This window comes from Rhincodon typus, chromosome 6, assembly GCF_021869965.1.
Source record: "Rhincodon typus isolate 14 chromosome 6, sRhiTyp1.1, whole genome shotgun sequence".
Classification (NCBI taxonomy): Eukaryota; Metazoa; Chordata; class Chondrichthyes; order Orectolobiformes; family Rhincodontidae; genus Rhincodon; species Rhincodon typus.
Window position 1 is genome coordinate 19,865,501 of NC_063337.1, and position 16,454 is coordinate 19,881,954.

Genomic DNA, 16,454 nt, shown 5'->3' on the forward strand with positions numbered 1-16,454 from the left:
TCGATGTTCTATCATTCCAATATCCACTATTAAACCATAACAGGGAGAAGGTGAATATTGACCTTTCCCTCAAGTTAATTCAAGCCCCTAAGGAGGTCAATTATAAGCCTCTTGGGGACTTGCACCACATGGACAGGCTGCAAGATGCAGCCTAAAGGGTGGCTTGTTTGAACACCTTGTGCCAAACATTCCCTTTAATTTTCTTACCATCTGTGTGGGCCTCCGAGGCCCATGCACAGCAGCTACTTCTGGAACTGTCAGTCAATGCCACACGGTGCTGAGAGACAACAGTGCTAACCACTGAACTAGGGACCCTGGTTCGATTCCAGCCTTGGGTTACTGTCTGTGCAGAGTTTGCAAATTCTCACTATATCTTTATGGGTTTCCTCCCGGTGCTTCAGTTTCCTCTCAGTCCAAAGATGTTCATGTTAGGTGGATTGCCCAGAATGTCCAGTGTGGCAGAGGTAAAGTGGGTTCGCTATGATAAATGGAGGGTTATGTGGATGTGATGGTGGGGTGGGATGTTTATTAAAGGGTTGTTCAGATGCGATGGGCCAAATGGCCTCTATCTGAATTGTGGGGATTCTATGAATCGCTGCGCAAAGAACACTGGAATAGCTGCACAAATGCACAGTTTAGAGGCAACTTTGCTTGTCCCCACAGAAGCCCCCACCAATGGCATGAGCCACCTCCACAGAAGACCACATCACCCAACACTATCTAAACAGGGCATGCACAAGAGGCATAAGTGAGCTCACTCCCATTTTGGACCAGGAAGAGCTATTCCTGGTACCCTGCGTACTGCAGTCCCAAATCTGGGCAAGTCTCCCAGTGGCACTGCTGGGAATGAAGAGCTGTTGACACCTGACTTCCTCCAAAAGCTCAAAAACCCTAATAGCAGACAGTAGACTGCCCAATTAGGATTCAAATCCACTGGGCTTCCTGGACATGGTTGCGGCAAAATTATGAACAGCTTTCAAGCCAGTCTTTGGAACCACTTCTCCAGCCATTACGTAAGCCCTTTGTTCCAAGCCAGGAAGGAAATCTGCAGACGGTGACATTTGTATGCATCTGCTTTCCTTATTCTTATAGATTGGAATATTTGGAAGGTAACATTGAAGGATTCTTGGAAATTGCTGTAGTAAATCTTGTAGATTATACAAACACTGCTACCACTATGCTTCAGTGGCAAAAGGAGTGAATGCTCAAGATGGGGAGGTGGGTTAATGAAGAAGCATGATTTGTCCTGGGTGATGTTGAGTTCCTGATGTAAATGAGTTTTTGGTTTGCAATGCTGTAACAATTTGCAAGGTCAAAATGGCTTTTGGAGCAGCCAGCTAAAGACATTCTGAACAAATCATATGACTTAAGCTAAATGATTCAACAGATTACGTGGTGAGATAATCGCTGATTATGGTTGACTTGAGTTTTAATGGCCCATAGAAATACAGATGGCGACAAACCACCAGCAAGTTAAGCTCAGAAAAAAAAAATCCATACAACAGAAGGGCAGTTTAATTTGTGGAAGTCTTCAGGTCACACCTGGAAAGAAATCTTAAACTGTTTTGGCAACCTCAAAGTAGTCCAAGTCAGTTAAAAGATAAGTTGGCCTGTCTATGCCTGTCAGGGAGAGAGATGGAAGGAATTGCACCTAGTGAATGTGCAAAAAGTTGCTGAAAGGAAATGCTTGCAATCTCAATTAGTTTAGTAAGAAATTTTGAAGAGCGATACTTCACTGGGACTGGAGTATGTAAAGGATATCACTGGAGGAGAGAGTTGAATCGCTTTTGCTGTTTTTGTAGAAGATCTTTCAAAATTTTTATTAAAATAAAGCAGAACAGATGTTGCACTCTTACGTGAAAACATTGACAGACTTGTGCCAACATGTTCTGTGATTAACTAGCATGGTAACCAACTTACAAAAAAAAAACTTGTAGTCAATCAAGCCAGTGTCTACTCTGGAACCAGACTTGTCTAGTACTACCATCAACTGGGATCATAAAATATCTTCAGATGAGTAATTCTGATGAGCTGAAAAAGAACAACCTTTCTCAGCTAATCGGAGGACAATTTTCAAGAAGTTTCTCCCAGATCTTTGATCCCAGATTGGAGAATGAAATGCAGAACAAGAAAGGCTCAGACAAAATAAAACTAAAATAGTATGTTGAATACAAGGAACATAAAGCAAAAAGGCAGAAAGGACAATGGGAAAAGTGAGCCAAAGTCCTTACAAAAATTTAGGTTAAAGCTTTACTTTATCCTTTCTCAGTCAGTCAATTTTACTTTCTCAATGCACAACTGATCTCTGGGGACTTGTAGTTTATTGCCAGGCTGCAGACACAGTTTCTTAGGCATTGAAAATAAACTAAAGATTTAATGTGAGCATGTTCCATTCTGAGTTCCTGGACAGCTGAAATCAACTGGGTAATTGGCTCTTCATTTACAAAAAGCTTTGAAAAGCTGCTCAACTTTCCAAAAAGGTTTAACAGTGAAACTCAAAGTTTTATTATCAGGTCAGAACTCTGGAGGAACTGTCAAATAAAAGCTCAGATTGAGAACAGAAATTAACATGTCAACAAAACATTTGATTTAAAAACAATTAAAATATAATGAAATGCTTAGTTTACCAATAACATTTTAAAGCTATCGCAACATTAGAGGATATTTCAAACTATTACAGAACAAGTTTTTAATCCGTTAGTTGATGGTGATGGAAATTTCTCTAGATATAATGACAGTCTACATTCAAAGAATTCTAATGAGCATGTCATATTTGTTCTCCAATACTTTTGTGTTTTTTATTGCCATGGTGATGTTAGTAAGGAGCATTTAACATAAATGCCCCTAGAAATCTATATAGCTAAAAGTTAATTAGAACTATAGAATAATCAAATGCTTTCATCCCACAAGGAGACTATTTATGTATCTGTGCAGGCACTCTACAAGATCAAATCAACTAAGCCCTCTTAAAAGAATGCAAGGAAGAGGAGGAGTAGGCTCTCCCAAACCCAGCTTCTCCAAATTATCACAATTCAATACTCTCATCCCTGGAAGCATTTTCAAAAATGTATTGAATCATCCTCAGAATTGGACACAGTACTTCAGGTGATGCCAAAGCAATCTATTATAAATATTGTCTTTTCCTTGCATTTCTACACTATGCCTCACTTATAAAGCCCTGGATCCTTCACCCACTATAGAATTGCATGCGGACATGTAGTACCTCAGCCATACTCATGACCATGCCACGCTGATTTTTTTTGGTCTGTAAAGTCGACCCCTCTTACTATAGTTTTCCTATTTATTGCCTATAGAAGGCTTTTTATGTTTCTTTTTAATGTTAGCTACCAGTCTCTGGTCATATATGGTTTCGTGAAATGTGCATGACAAACGTACTCAAACGTTTTGAGGATGTAACTTGTGGGGGTAGATAAAGGGGAACCAGTATTTATTACGTAGCTGGGTCACCAAAGGGAACTCTTCAACCACCTCATCATAAGTTAATGAACAATGTAATAAGTTCATGAGAAGAAGGAACAGGAATAGGCTGTTACGCTGCACCATTCAATAAGATCATTGCTGATTTGACATTCCTCACCTTCATTTTCTGCGTTTTCCCCATAACCCTTGATACCCCCAATGATCAAGAATCTATTGTTTCGTTAGCTTGCCGAGCCGGTTGTTCTGTGGTGTGCAGACGTTTTGTTACCTTTCTAGGCAACATCATCGAATCGTTGGTGTTCTGCTTCCTTCCAGATTTTTATGATCCTCTGGCATGATGGTCTTGTTGCTTCCGGTTCTGTTGTTTTAGCAGAAGTCCATATACTGGGTCTATTTCTAGGTGTTTGTTAATGGAGTCCCGCATTCAGAAACAGGCTTCCAGAAATTCTCTTGCATGTCTGGTGTTTGCTTGCCCCAGTCGAACTGATAAGCCTTCATTCTCTGTGTGTATTGAGCCAAGTGAATGTTGGTCATGTCTTTTTACTGCCAGCTGGTGTTCATATATCCTGGTCGTCAGTTACCTCCCTGTCTGTCCAATGTAATGTCAGTTGCACTCGCTGCATGGTATTCTGTATATCATGTTGGTCTTGTTTACTGTCGGTATGGGGTCTTTAGTCTTTGATAACATTTGGCGCAGTGTTGCTGCAGGTTTGTGTGCAATCAGGATCTAATGACGTCTTAGGAGTCTGGTAGTCATTTCTGATATTTTTTGATGTAGGGTAGCATTGCTAGTGTCTTCTGTTGTACCGTGTCCTCTGACTGTCGTTTGTTTTGTAGGCATTTGCGGACGAAACTTCTTGGGTATCCGTTGTCAGTGAAAACTTTGGAAGAGGAACACCTAAACAAAGTTTGTGTAGGTAATGTAAGATTAGGGAAGGTTTGTGTAGGAATGTAAGATTAGGGAAGGCTTACTGCGATTGTACAAGGTGTTGATGAGACCACATCTGGAGTGCTGAGAACAGTTTTAGTCACCTTATTTAAAAGGAAAGATATCATTTTCATGGAGGTACTTTAGAAACGGTACACCAGGATGATCCATTGTATGCAGAGAGTTTCTTATGAGCAAAGGCTAAACAGGTTGGGACTCTATTCATTGGGATTTAGAACAATGAGAGGTGAAACATATCGGATTCTTAACAGGCTAGACAGGATAAATGCTGAGCGGGTGTTTCCCCTCATAGGAGAGTCAAGGACCAGAAGGCATTGTCTCAGAATGTAGGGGTGCCAATTTAAGACTAAGATGAGGAGGAATTTCTGCTCTCAGTGGGTTGAGTGTCTTTGGAACTCCTTGTCACAGAGAACTGTGAGGGCAGAGTCCTTGTGTACATTTTAGGCTGAGGTAGTTAGATTCTTGATCACTAGGGGAAATTAATGGTTACAGAGAAACAGCAGGAAAATGGGCATGAGGAATGTCAGATGAGCCATGATTCTACGGAATGATGGAGCAGGCTTGAGGAGTCAAATGGCTTACCCCTCCTCCTACTTCTTATGGTCTTATAAAAGGAACAAAGTTAGCATGATGGCACAGCAAGTAACATGGAAAGCAAATGGCATGTTAGACTTCATTGACAAAGGGACTGCAGTACAGGAATGAGTAGTCTTTCTAAAATTGTCCAGAGGTCTGGAGAGGCCACCTCTGGAAGATAATGTGTGTCATTTTGGGCTCCATAGTTAAAGGAGAACATGCCAACATTGGAAGCTGCAAAGCCAAGACTCATTAGTTTTGTGAAAGAAAGCTCATGTTCATTCCTTTCTTTTAGGCATCCTGAGGACATACATCTTTTAACAATTACTTTTTTAAAAGTATAGTAATTGTTGTGGCATTGGGAAACTTGGTAGATAATTGTGCACACCAAGGTTTCCACAAAAACAATGACATAAACGCCCATCAACACAAGAAAGTTCCTGTGTTTCTTCACAAGCTGATGTGCAGTTCTGAACATATAATTAAGCAGGCAAATAAAGCCATGGTTTAATGAAGTGCTACATTCTAATAGGACTAAACAAGGCACACGCAAGAAGGAATGTCCCGATGACCATGAAGTCCAGAACAACAGGTCACAGTTTAAGAATATCGGTTGGCCATTTCTCTGCAACAGAATGTGGCAGAGGCCAAAACATTGAATGTTTTCAAAGAGGAGGAGTTAAATATACGCCTTAGGACTAAAGCGATCAAAGGATATGGACAGAAAGAGGAACAGGGTACCGAGTTGGATGTTGGATATAATCATATTGAATGGCAGAGCAGGCTCTAAGGACTGAGTGGCCTACGCCGTTTTTGTTATGTTTTTATGCTTCCAAGTATGGTTCGGGTAAGTAAATAGATAGAAACTACATGCAGAGAGAGGGTGCATATGATATTTCTTAATAATGCTAGAATATTTACCCATCTTTTTGGAACACAAATTTTGGGTTCTGAATGTTGTGTTAAAAAAAGATAGTCAGGACATACGTCACACTGGGAGATGGAAGAACCTTTGTCACAAGAGGTTTTCACAAGTTGCTGAAAAATTATGTAAACTCTTAATGACTCTCTAGTAATGCAGAGAGAAACATAAAATGGCAGGAAAGAAAATTAACTCTAAACACTAGGCTGCTGGATATTTACAATGTTTGGAAATAGTTATTTTATTGACCGAATACCTTGACATAGTTTCTGCTGAAAGATCATCAGCGTTTCTGGCTTTTGTATCACCTGCAAGATAAATAGGACCAGAAGTTAGATGTTTTCACTACAGATGGTTTCCTGTCTTCATACTGAATAACATATAACACATGATTTAATCCAATATATTTTAGCTACACCTTCATTTTGGGGAACTATATACATTTTGGTATAAAACCGCGGAAAATGCAAAAACTATAAACTTCAGCATGCAGCAGAAACGTAAATCCATTTTTGGAAGACTGAGGTCAGTGTCAATTTTGTAAACAGCGATCAAATCATTTTTGATAGAAAGAATACCAACACTGATTCCAAATAGTAGAGAGTTTCCATTACCAGGATATAACCAAATTTATTGGTGTCATGCAATTCCAGAGTAATTATCAGGACAATTTGAATACAGGTCAGGTTTTGAATAAAATCGTTCCAGATCACAAATATTTTGTTTCCTATCACTGACATCACTGCAGTGACCTAGTATCCAGAGAAAGGTTACTTACGAGGCATATGTAAAACATAATTATTTTGCACTGATAGAAGCAATGTACAGTCTCATTGGCAGCCTGAGTTAAACTTTACCAATGCTGCATAGGTTTCCCAAAGCTATGAAAACCTGGCAGTGAAAGGAAGGCAGAAATTGTCAGCAAAAGGGAATGCTCTAAAAAGACAAATGCCTCCATGCCCAGGAGTGGAAGTATTTTTCCAGGCCTCAAAAAAAAAACATTTGGCCTTCCCACTACTGATCACCAACCCTACATGCCCCTCTCTCCACTGTGGTCATAGCAGACATGCTGCACTAATGCTCAGGTCCTATCTTCTCCCTTCCTGCAACAGCCTTTCTTCTCCCCCAACCACCCCCAATCTTTCCATCCCCTCTTTCCCTCCTTCAAATTGCTATGGCTTTCTCTAAAGATCCCCAATTGCAGCCTTTTCTACCCCCTGCTCTCCCCACAACCCTAAGGCTGATCAAGACATCAAGCTGTCTGGCTGCTGAGTACAAAATGCAAGAAAAAAACATTATAATGAAGTCCCCAACTTTGTTTTTTCTAAGCTACAGCACAACCACACCTCGCCCATCTCCATAAATATTTAGTTTACCATGGTGAAGGTGTTTCTATCTTGAGCAGACCAGCTGGCATTTAAAAAAAAAACTTAAAAGATGTCAACTACATGACTAAAACTGAAAAGTTAAACTAAGCTTTTTTAAAAACTGGATTATTTCCTTGTTCAAAATGTGTTCCCTGGGTTTACCTTCCTGTTTAATAAAGGATCTTGCAACACTACTGATATCAAAGATTCAAAAATATTAAATTCTTCTTCCCAATTCAATTCAGTGGAAAAACCAAGGTTGCTGGTGTTTTGCAATATTTGGCAGGTTTGTCTTCACAATACCCTACACTACAGCGATACCAATTTAGGAGTAGGGCAAGGGGAAAATGTCGGTGTGAGTCCAATGGTATCTGTTCAAAGCAGTGCAATGGCTGGAAAGTTTGCCTCCTTGCATTCTGATTCCATATTACATATCAGCCAGGAGGCCACACACACACTCACACACATTAATCGCTAAAATTTTTTAACATATTATTTCAATCTAAATTACACCAGAATATTTGAAGTACTCAGATAGCTTACACTTAGTACATGATGAAAATATTTTCTCAAAATCTAGGCAATACACATGCCACATGGAGTTGAAACTGACCCAGGGGTGTTGTCAAAATCAAAACTCAATTTTTTTGCGGGGGTGCAGAAGAGAAAAGAGAAGACTATTAATTTAAAAAGGTCAAATACTTACAAAGTTCTGAGTTAAGGGCTTTGGAGCCCAATTGTGTTTTGATGGAGACCACAGGATTTAGAAAATAGAGAAAGTACTGGAGGAAATTCTGGGAACCAGAGGAAGCTCCAGTGCATGGGCACTCTAGAACTTTCAGTGTCCTGGAAAGAAACTGTTCCAAAGTCAGGACAACAGATGAGCTGACCATAATAAACTGGGATGAATTATGACTTTTAGTGACAGGTCAAAGAAATAATTGGTACAGTACAAAACCAGTATAAAACACAGTGGCTCTATTTGTGCAATTAAACAAAAACTGATACGCAAACAAATTTATACACCTTTACTGGTGCTCCTTTATCAAATTTAATGATAAACACTTAGCAGCCGGAATAAATAGCAAATAAACCTTACCATGGCTTCGTAGATCTACTGCCACAACCCTACAGTGAACTCGACTGATAATCATGGACTGTGGTTAAAAAGAACAGGTTATCATTAAGTCATATATTCCAATCTCATGTCATGAATTGCAAGTGGTGGCCTTTATGGCCATAAGTTTAAAACAACTCAGTAATTTAGTTCCTTGGACCATAAATACTGCCATACAAGTATTGTCCACAATGCAGGACAACAACAATCACAAACTTGGAGGTGAGCGAGAGAGAGAGAGAGCGAGCGAGCACAAGAGGGTGCATGAACTGTACGGCCATACAATTTAATCTCTCTCCCCCTTCCGAATACATAAATATGCATGGTGTTATAGTTCATTGAAAAATATCTCAATGTTTTGACCATTCTTCACATACAAATTGAAACAGAAAATATTAAATAGCTAACTGATGACGGATTTCACAACAAAACAGAACATTGGGTGCACCCAGAGTTCATCTATAAATATTTTTTCAAACAGGAGTCACTGTCAAGAGGAGAATACATGGCCACTCCACTGGTGTTCTGCCAAATGAGTATACACCAGGAATTTAGCTTGGGACCTTCTGGTCATTGATACAATCAGATAGAATAATACTTTAAGTAAACAAGTTGTATTCTCTCCCCAGAAGATGTTGTTATTTAACAGTTCCATTGATTCCAGTTGGCCTGGGGCATGTTGAATTAGCTTTTACGTTGAGCACCGACAAGTTAATTAATTTAGGGGAGAGGGCAGAGAGAACGTTAGATATAAGCCAGTATTTTAACCAACGTCCACTTCCATCAGTGATCAGAAGTGAACTCGGGATGATTGCTCCTTTCTTGAGTCATGTGTCACATAAGCCGAGTAATAGTTTCTCTACAAAGATCAAAAACTCTGCACAAAAGGAGGATTAAAATCTGGTCCATATTATTCATATAATGTCTTCATCAAGTGAACTATTGAGTACAATGCTTTAAAAAGTGTTGGATGAAATTAGGTTAACCTGAGGTAACGGCAATAAAATTGTACTGTATTTTTGATGGAATCTGTGTTTTCAAAGCTGGTATTTTTGAGATGGACACCAACTGGAAAATAAAGAAAACCAACCCTTGTAGTTTAAGGAAAGTGACATCAAAATTGTGAATGATAAACCAAAATTTCCAAGGACACTGAAACAGGTTAAACTTTGTTATACAACAAAGGACACAGCTCAGCATAAGTTGCGAGTCGACGTGAAGACGACAAAGGCTAGATTCTGAAGTTGAAAATAAAGCAAGTACACAGTTGCTGCAAATGCTTGTTATTTGAAAATGCGTTTGGTAAATCTATGCCATCTAGATTGAGTGGAGGTAGTTCTAGAGATGCGTGTCACTCTTAGTGAAAACTCTCCTGTGGAACTCAAGGTTGTCTGTCAACTGCAGACCAAGTTAGCTCCAAGCTGGAATTCTCCACAAGAAAGACAATAGTTTTGAAGGATTGATTGCATCACTTGGGATTAATGACTTACACATTAAGTGAATTAAGGCAATTTGGGGATCTGCCCTAGTTTCATCTGCCAGAAATGTATAATGTATAGTTTATAAATTGACCATAACTTCCCTGTTACTTCATATTCAATTTGGCTGGTTCAGTTTCAGTGTCTAGGTGGCTACCAAGATAGTACTCAGTTTTTTGCTTTGCTTGATTCTTGTATAACAAAAAACTTTTTTTTTTAAAAACAGTGGAATCTTATGGCTTTATTCTTCCAGCAAATGACTGATGTTTCTAATAGAGTACAATACAGCACCTAAAATAAACATAGTATGTAGAGCCAGCAACATTCCTAAATCAATACAAAAACAAATGCTGGAGAAACTCAGCAGATCTGGTAGCATTTGTGGACAGAGAAACAGAGTTGACATTTCAGGAAAATGGCTCTTCTTCCGAAGAGAAGGGGGCTGGAAAATGATGTTTTTTAACATTAACAAAGGAGGAAGAACAAGTGGGACAGATAGTGGGGGTGCCTGAACAGGAGTCAATTAGCATGAAACATTAATTCTCTCTTCACACATGCTGCCAGAAGAGCTGACTTTCTCCAGCATTTTGTATTTCACTTCAGTTCGATATAGCATTGTTTACTGTGTAATCAGTTAAGACTGGTGTTCTGAAATACCAAATTATTCTAGCGTCAAGTGTGACAGTTTTCACAAACAGAATTTACGGGCGCTTTCCATCCATAATGTCTACAGACCCAAATACACAATGGCAGTCGCTGGCCTCTACCAAACATACATTAAGCATCTTTCTACTCAATTATAAGAGCACAGAAGAGTAAGCCAATACATCACTAGAGTTGCAGTAACACCTACAGAGGACAGGAATACAGGGAATTCAAAAACTGCATGTGGAAATCTGTAACTTACACTGTAATTATTGCACCACTTAGAGCTGCAAGCATATGCCAGGTAAACACTGTAGGTTCGGCTTAAGCACACTTACAACCATATCGTCCTCTTTCCCCGGTCAAAATGTTTGTCCATATATTACTCTATTAAATATTGAGGCATGCATTTTTGTTATTAAGCATATAACTCTGAAAGTAAACTATATTATGCTTCACAAATGCCATAATCAGATGTTTAAGTAGTTATTTCAGCACCATTTTGATGGCAGAGTCAGTTAAGATGAAAGTGAACTTGTTTTTAGATGAGGCATCTAAGCAGGTCAAATTTTAAGTTAAAAAGTAAATGCATACAAACCAGTAGTTCTATACTCATTTCTATTAGCCAGCCCCGTAAATACTGAACATGGCAAAATACTGCCCATAACATCTTTAAAATATTCATATTTGGCCTCAGGAAAAGTACCTCTGATTCAAACTACACTATATGAGAAACAAGTGGAGACAAAAAAAAACTTATTTTAAAAATCTTAAGGAATAGACCTGTAAAGCTAAAATGTGCTCAAAAATGGATCAACAATAAACTAACAAAAACTTAATGACAGGCTTAATTTAAACAAATACAAAAAAGTTTCTAAGAAAGAAGAAAAACATTATACACCTGTTTCCTGATCACAGATTTATGGTGCTGCACAAGTCTGACCTCTACCGTATATGCTCCATCTTAAGGATTCTGGACATGCAGAACATGATAACAAGAGCCAAACAGATTTTTTTTTTTTTTTTTTTAAATCTCTACAGGGTCTTAGGAACATGTTGGGGGTTGAATCATACCAGTCTGCTCTGACAAATCTCAGCAGCTGAACAAAACACATTACCAGTCGACTGGGACACGACTACAGGCTAATCCCTGGCTGTAACTGGTTTTGGAGCATTGTTGGAAAATAAAAATGCACTCCTAATCAAGAACACAACAGAATCACTTTGTCACCCTTTCCTAGCTGTGACATTCAAACATTAATATGACCAAAATATGGGGGGAAAAAATTGTAATAAGGCATCACAGAATGTACAATCTTTTTCTTAAATCGGTGTCTTATATGACGTTGCAAATTAGAAGATCCTCAAACGGCAGAATTGTTCATGCGCAATGAAACACTACAAATTGCGGTTCAAGTAAATCGATGGAAACCATTTCAAAACTATATGATGTTACAGTGCAATAATTTGCACGTCCAAGTTTAATTTTAGAATTTAAGTCATTTTCATTCCTTCTCTTATCCCTAAACTCATTATGTAATAACAACACACATTTACCATTTAGACACATGCTTAAAGCAACAGCCTAATCTTGCAGTTGATATGAGATGAAACCACATGCAGATCTTCGAGTTGACATCATGATTTTTTAAAAACTCTTAATATGATGAAGTGAGAACATGAGTTAAGCGGCAAATTGCAATGGTTCCATCACCTGGCTAATTACATACAGTTGAAATCAAATCAGAACGGCCTTAGTACAAAGAACTCAATTCTGATGGTCTATTTATCTATTCATTTGATGGAGTACCCAATCTATAATTTTTAAAAGGTCATGAACGAAACTGAAGAAGTCATTTGAAGAAGTCATTTTAAGAAGTGATTTTAAAAAAAAATCAGTGATAACTTGGGAGAAGGACTGTACATTGGACAGAGCTAGCAAGAACTAGTGAAGGGATAGGTAGTGATAGTGATGAGGACAGGGCGCAGAGCAGGAGAAAGCAGCAAAAGGGGTAGTGAGTGGGACAAAGTAGAGACAGGCAGTAAGCAAAGCAGTAGTTTGCTTTAAATACAGGCTTGAGCATGTGTAATTACACCACAGCTTAGGCATATATGCACTAAACTAAGCCAAAATGAAAATGGAGGCTGCATTTTGTTGTTATTTACAAACTGCGCTAAAATGAAAACACATTATTAGAAAGCACTTTAAATGGGGGACACCTGTACATAATGAACAGAAATAGGGAACATACAGATGCAATGTGGGTCAGTCTTGCTTTTGTTTCAATAATGAGCAAATACGAATGGTTTCTTGCTGTGCAGTAAATCTCATTTTGCAATTTCCACACTGCATTTTTCTTAAAATTTGCAATTACTTACAGTGAATACAGCCCAGGAGAGTGCTGAATGGCCTCCACCATGCAATAACAAAAGAACAGGCCCATCAGATCCACTTTTGTAGATTCGAAAAGAGTACAAGTGGTTAAGGTTTATTTGCAATATAAAATTAGGGTAATGTAAAAGAATTTATATACTAGATGGACTTAAATAGCTTTGCCGTTAACAAACATGACAGATTTGTAACTTTCTCAAAAGCATTAGAAATTTGTTAGAATATTGCAGCCAGTGAATCACACATGTCACACTATAGATAGATTAAAATGAGTGGGCAAAACTGTAGCAGATGGAGATCAATGTGGGAAAGTGCAAACGAAATTTAGATCCAGAAAAGCTGGATTAGAGTACTTACAGGATAGTGAGAAGGTAGAAACTATGGTTAAGCAGAAAAATAAAAAGATCCTTGCACAGAAATCACAAAACAGTCTACAAAAAAAAAATTAAAAGGTTAATTAAATACGAGGCCTTTATCTAAAGGAAGCTGGAATACAAAGAAGTGGAAGTTATGTTACAGAGCACTAGTTATACACTGTTTTGCATTTAGTTCTGGTACCTCACCATACATGCTGCTCTGAGTGCAGTACAAATTCAACAGATTGACACCAGAACTAAAGGGTTAAATTACGCAACTGGTTGTTCCTTAGTGCATTCTCCACGGCAATGCTCCATCTAATCCATGAAATTATTTTTCTCATGCAATTCAAACTGTTGCTCCCTATGACTTTTGGCATTCTTGCATCTGACCTGACTGCAAAATGAAAAGCTTCAACAGCATCCTTAGACTTTTCAGCAATCCCCAAAACTTGTTTATTTGCCCATGAATATAGAAGATTGAGGGAATTTCTAATTGAGATGTATAATATGATCAAAAGATAGGGTAGAAATTGCAAAATGATTTCCTCCATAGGTGATTCCAGCACAAGGGGGTAATAATTTCAGAATTAGAGTTAGGCTGTTCAGGAGAAATGTTAGAAAGTATTTCTTCACACAAAAGGGTAGTGGAGGTCTCTACTCTAAAAGGATGTTGAGATTTTAGGTCAAAGATCTGTCCTGATTTCACAGAAATACTGTTCTCAGCACGCTTGTCACCACCAGGAATATTTTAAAATCAAATTACACATCTCAGTACATCACAAATGTAAAACATGAGGAAATTTTAATTTTAATTTTAATACTTTCTCAGCTAAAATATTAATTATATTAATATCCAAATTATCCTTGAGATATTATAAAGTACTTGCTCTAAATAAAAGGACACAAACTCATAACTATGGTTTCCCAACCCTTTGCTCATCATTTTAGAGAAGCTACAATAATTCTAACGTGGACCTTTCCATTCATCCGTAACCTGCACATTTGACATGTAGGATTTCTGGTTTTTATTTTCACCAACATTTTATCAAATTTCGCATTTTGTTGATCATTTGTTTTTCCAACATCAATACAGAGAAAAATAAAAGGAACTTAAAAAAAGACAATTCACTTGAAAAATGAAACTGAATGATGTAACTCTTGGTCACAAGCCTCCTGCTATGAGTGTGGGAGCAGATTATTTGAGAAATTGAATTTATATGGTACTATACTTGAATGGTTGCTGTATTAGCAACTGGATTGTAAGCTCTACTTGCATCCACGGCAATTTGTAACATAACCAGAAGACGACCACATAAAACACTGGACCTTTGTAACAACCAACTGATGCAAGACGGAAGCATGTAATCCCCATCCACTTTGGCCTATAGTACCTTTAGACTCACACAGACAGAGACAACTTGGTTGATTCTTAATGTCATCATACAGAGAGACATGAAATACAGGCAGTTGTTATGTTGTTTTATACATCTAACCTTATTCATAAATTTGCTTTGAAGTAGTCAAATCCAAAAAAAAAAACTTGATGCATATTTCAGTTTGCAAATCCCTTAAATTGGTCCCCCAATTGTTATTCAACAAATGTAAAATCACAAATTAGTTTTGTTTAATATTTTAAAACATATTTTCTCAATGTGAACACATTACATTCTCTAACTGGCAACCCCACCAACATAAAACTGTCACAATCCTGCCCACTGATATTAGATATTGGTGCTGGATGTGAACGCCTTCTTTTGCAAATTTAATCATAAAGTTCACATTGTAATGCCAAGTGAGGCATTGCAGATTTTGAAGAAAATGATTTTAAATTTGAAAGTAATTAGAGGTCAGCAAGAACGAGAATAATGACTGGCAGATCTAGTGTGCAATAGGATACAAGTCAAAGTGCATTCTGGACAAGCTCATAAAAGGTTTATGAGCCTTTCGTCATTTTAGGTAACAAAGGCATGGCTGAACTACCAATAAATATAGAGGTATTTAATGTTATTTGAACACTATTCAATCCAATCCTTTTTATACATAAAAAAGGTCAGATAAAGTACCTATAATTGCAAACAAAAGTAGTGCATTTAAAGTGAATGCTTCAATTCAGCACAAAGTTTTATAGTATAAATTTTCACATATTGTACTTTAAAAAGATATGTCTTTGCTTGTTCCATTTGTAATTAGGACATCTTCCATCGTTTCAAAGTAATGATTCCAGGCCACAGGGGAAAAATCCCGCTTTCTTCCAGGGCTGCAACAAAGTGACACAAACCATCAGCTGAAAATAGAATTCAATGCATTACATGCAGTTTTAGTATACATTTAATCCATTGAGGGCTCTGTTCATGTTACAGTTACATACAAGATTTTAAAAGTTTAATCTTAAGAATAATCAAGGTGTAGGAAAAGGTATTTTAGCAGACTTCTCAATATTCAGAGATCAGAGGCAATAGGAAAACATCACTTTGTCCCATGTTAACTCCACCTTCTGAAAGTCACAACTAAAATGATTTACTTCTCTAGCATTATGCTGAGCACTGTACTGATTTTTGGAAATATATAAAGCACTACCAATCTCAAACTTACAGTTTTGAGGGGACGAGCTACCTCCAGTTAACATGTGGAGGGACTGGTATTGGCTGAATTATGCCTGAGGATTGCTGGCAAATGGAACAAAAATTGATGTGACTTGAATAGGCAGAGGTCAATGGAATGAGTATTCATTCAACCATCATACCACATGAAGGAAAGAAAAAGCAAAATTATATTATAAAAATTGCAACTTGAAACACCTTTAATGACTACCAGATTTCTCAAAGTACTTCACAGCCAGTGAAATACCTTTTGGCAGACTATTCGTTGTATTGAAATACAGGAAAGGCTCCAGCCAATTTGCAAGCTCCCAAAAGCATGTGATAATGACTAGGTAATCTGTTTTTGTCCAATTAAAGGATAAATATTGCCCATTCCACAGTGAATAGCCCCCCTGCCCTCTTCCAAAAATTGGGGGTTGGGTGGGGGTGTTCAGTTTAATGTCTCTTCTGAAAGAAGCTACTTCCGACACTGCAGACTCCCTAAATATGGCACTACTGCAATGACATGTTAGTCTTCTGATTTTTGTGTTCAAGTCTTGAAGTGGGACCAGAACATACTGACTCAGAGGCCAGAGGGCTACCAAAATGAGCCAAAACAGTCAGGATAG

General features: G+C 38.0%; 1 protein-coding gene across 3 annotated transcripts in view; it reads right to left on the bottom strand.

Moving 5' to 3' along the window:
• ppme1 (protein phosphatase methylesterase 1) overlaps window positions 1-16,454 on the bottom strand; it is a 44,727-nt gene that overhangs the window by 20,154 nt on the left and 8,119 nt on the right. For 2 of the 3 annotated variants that reach the window (XM_048597624.1, XM_020509901.2), the window contains exons 2-5: window positions 15,410-15,503; window positions 12,875-12,967; window positions 8,355-8,412; window positions 6,145-6,196 (exon numbers count right to left, since the gene is read on the bottom strand). In XM_048597624.1, coding sequence (XP_048453581.1) covers window positions 6,145-6,196; window positions 8,355-8,412; window positions 12,875-12,967; window positions 15,410-15,503 — 297 coding nt within the window. Of the gene's footprint in view, window positions 1-6,144; window positions 6,197-7,961; window positions 8,299-8,354; window positions 8,413-12,874; window positions 12,968-15,409; window positions 15,504-16,454 lie in introns of those variants that run through there. The other variant, XM_048597625.1, reaches the window with a different exon arrangement.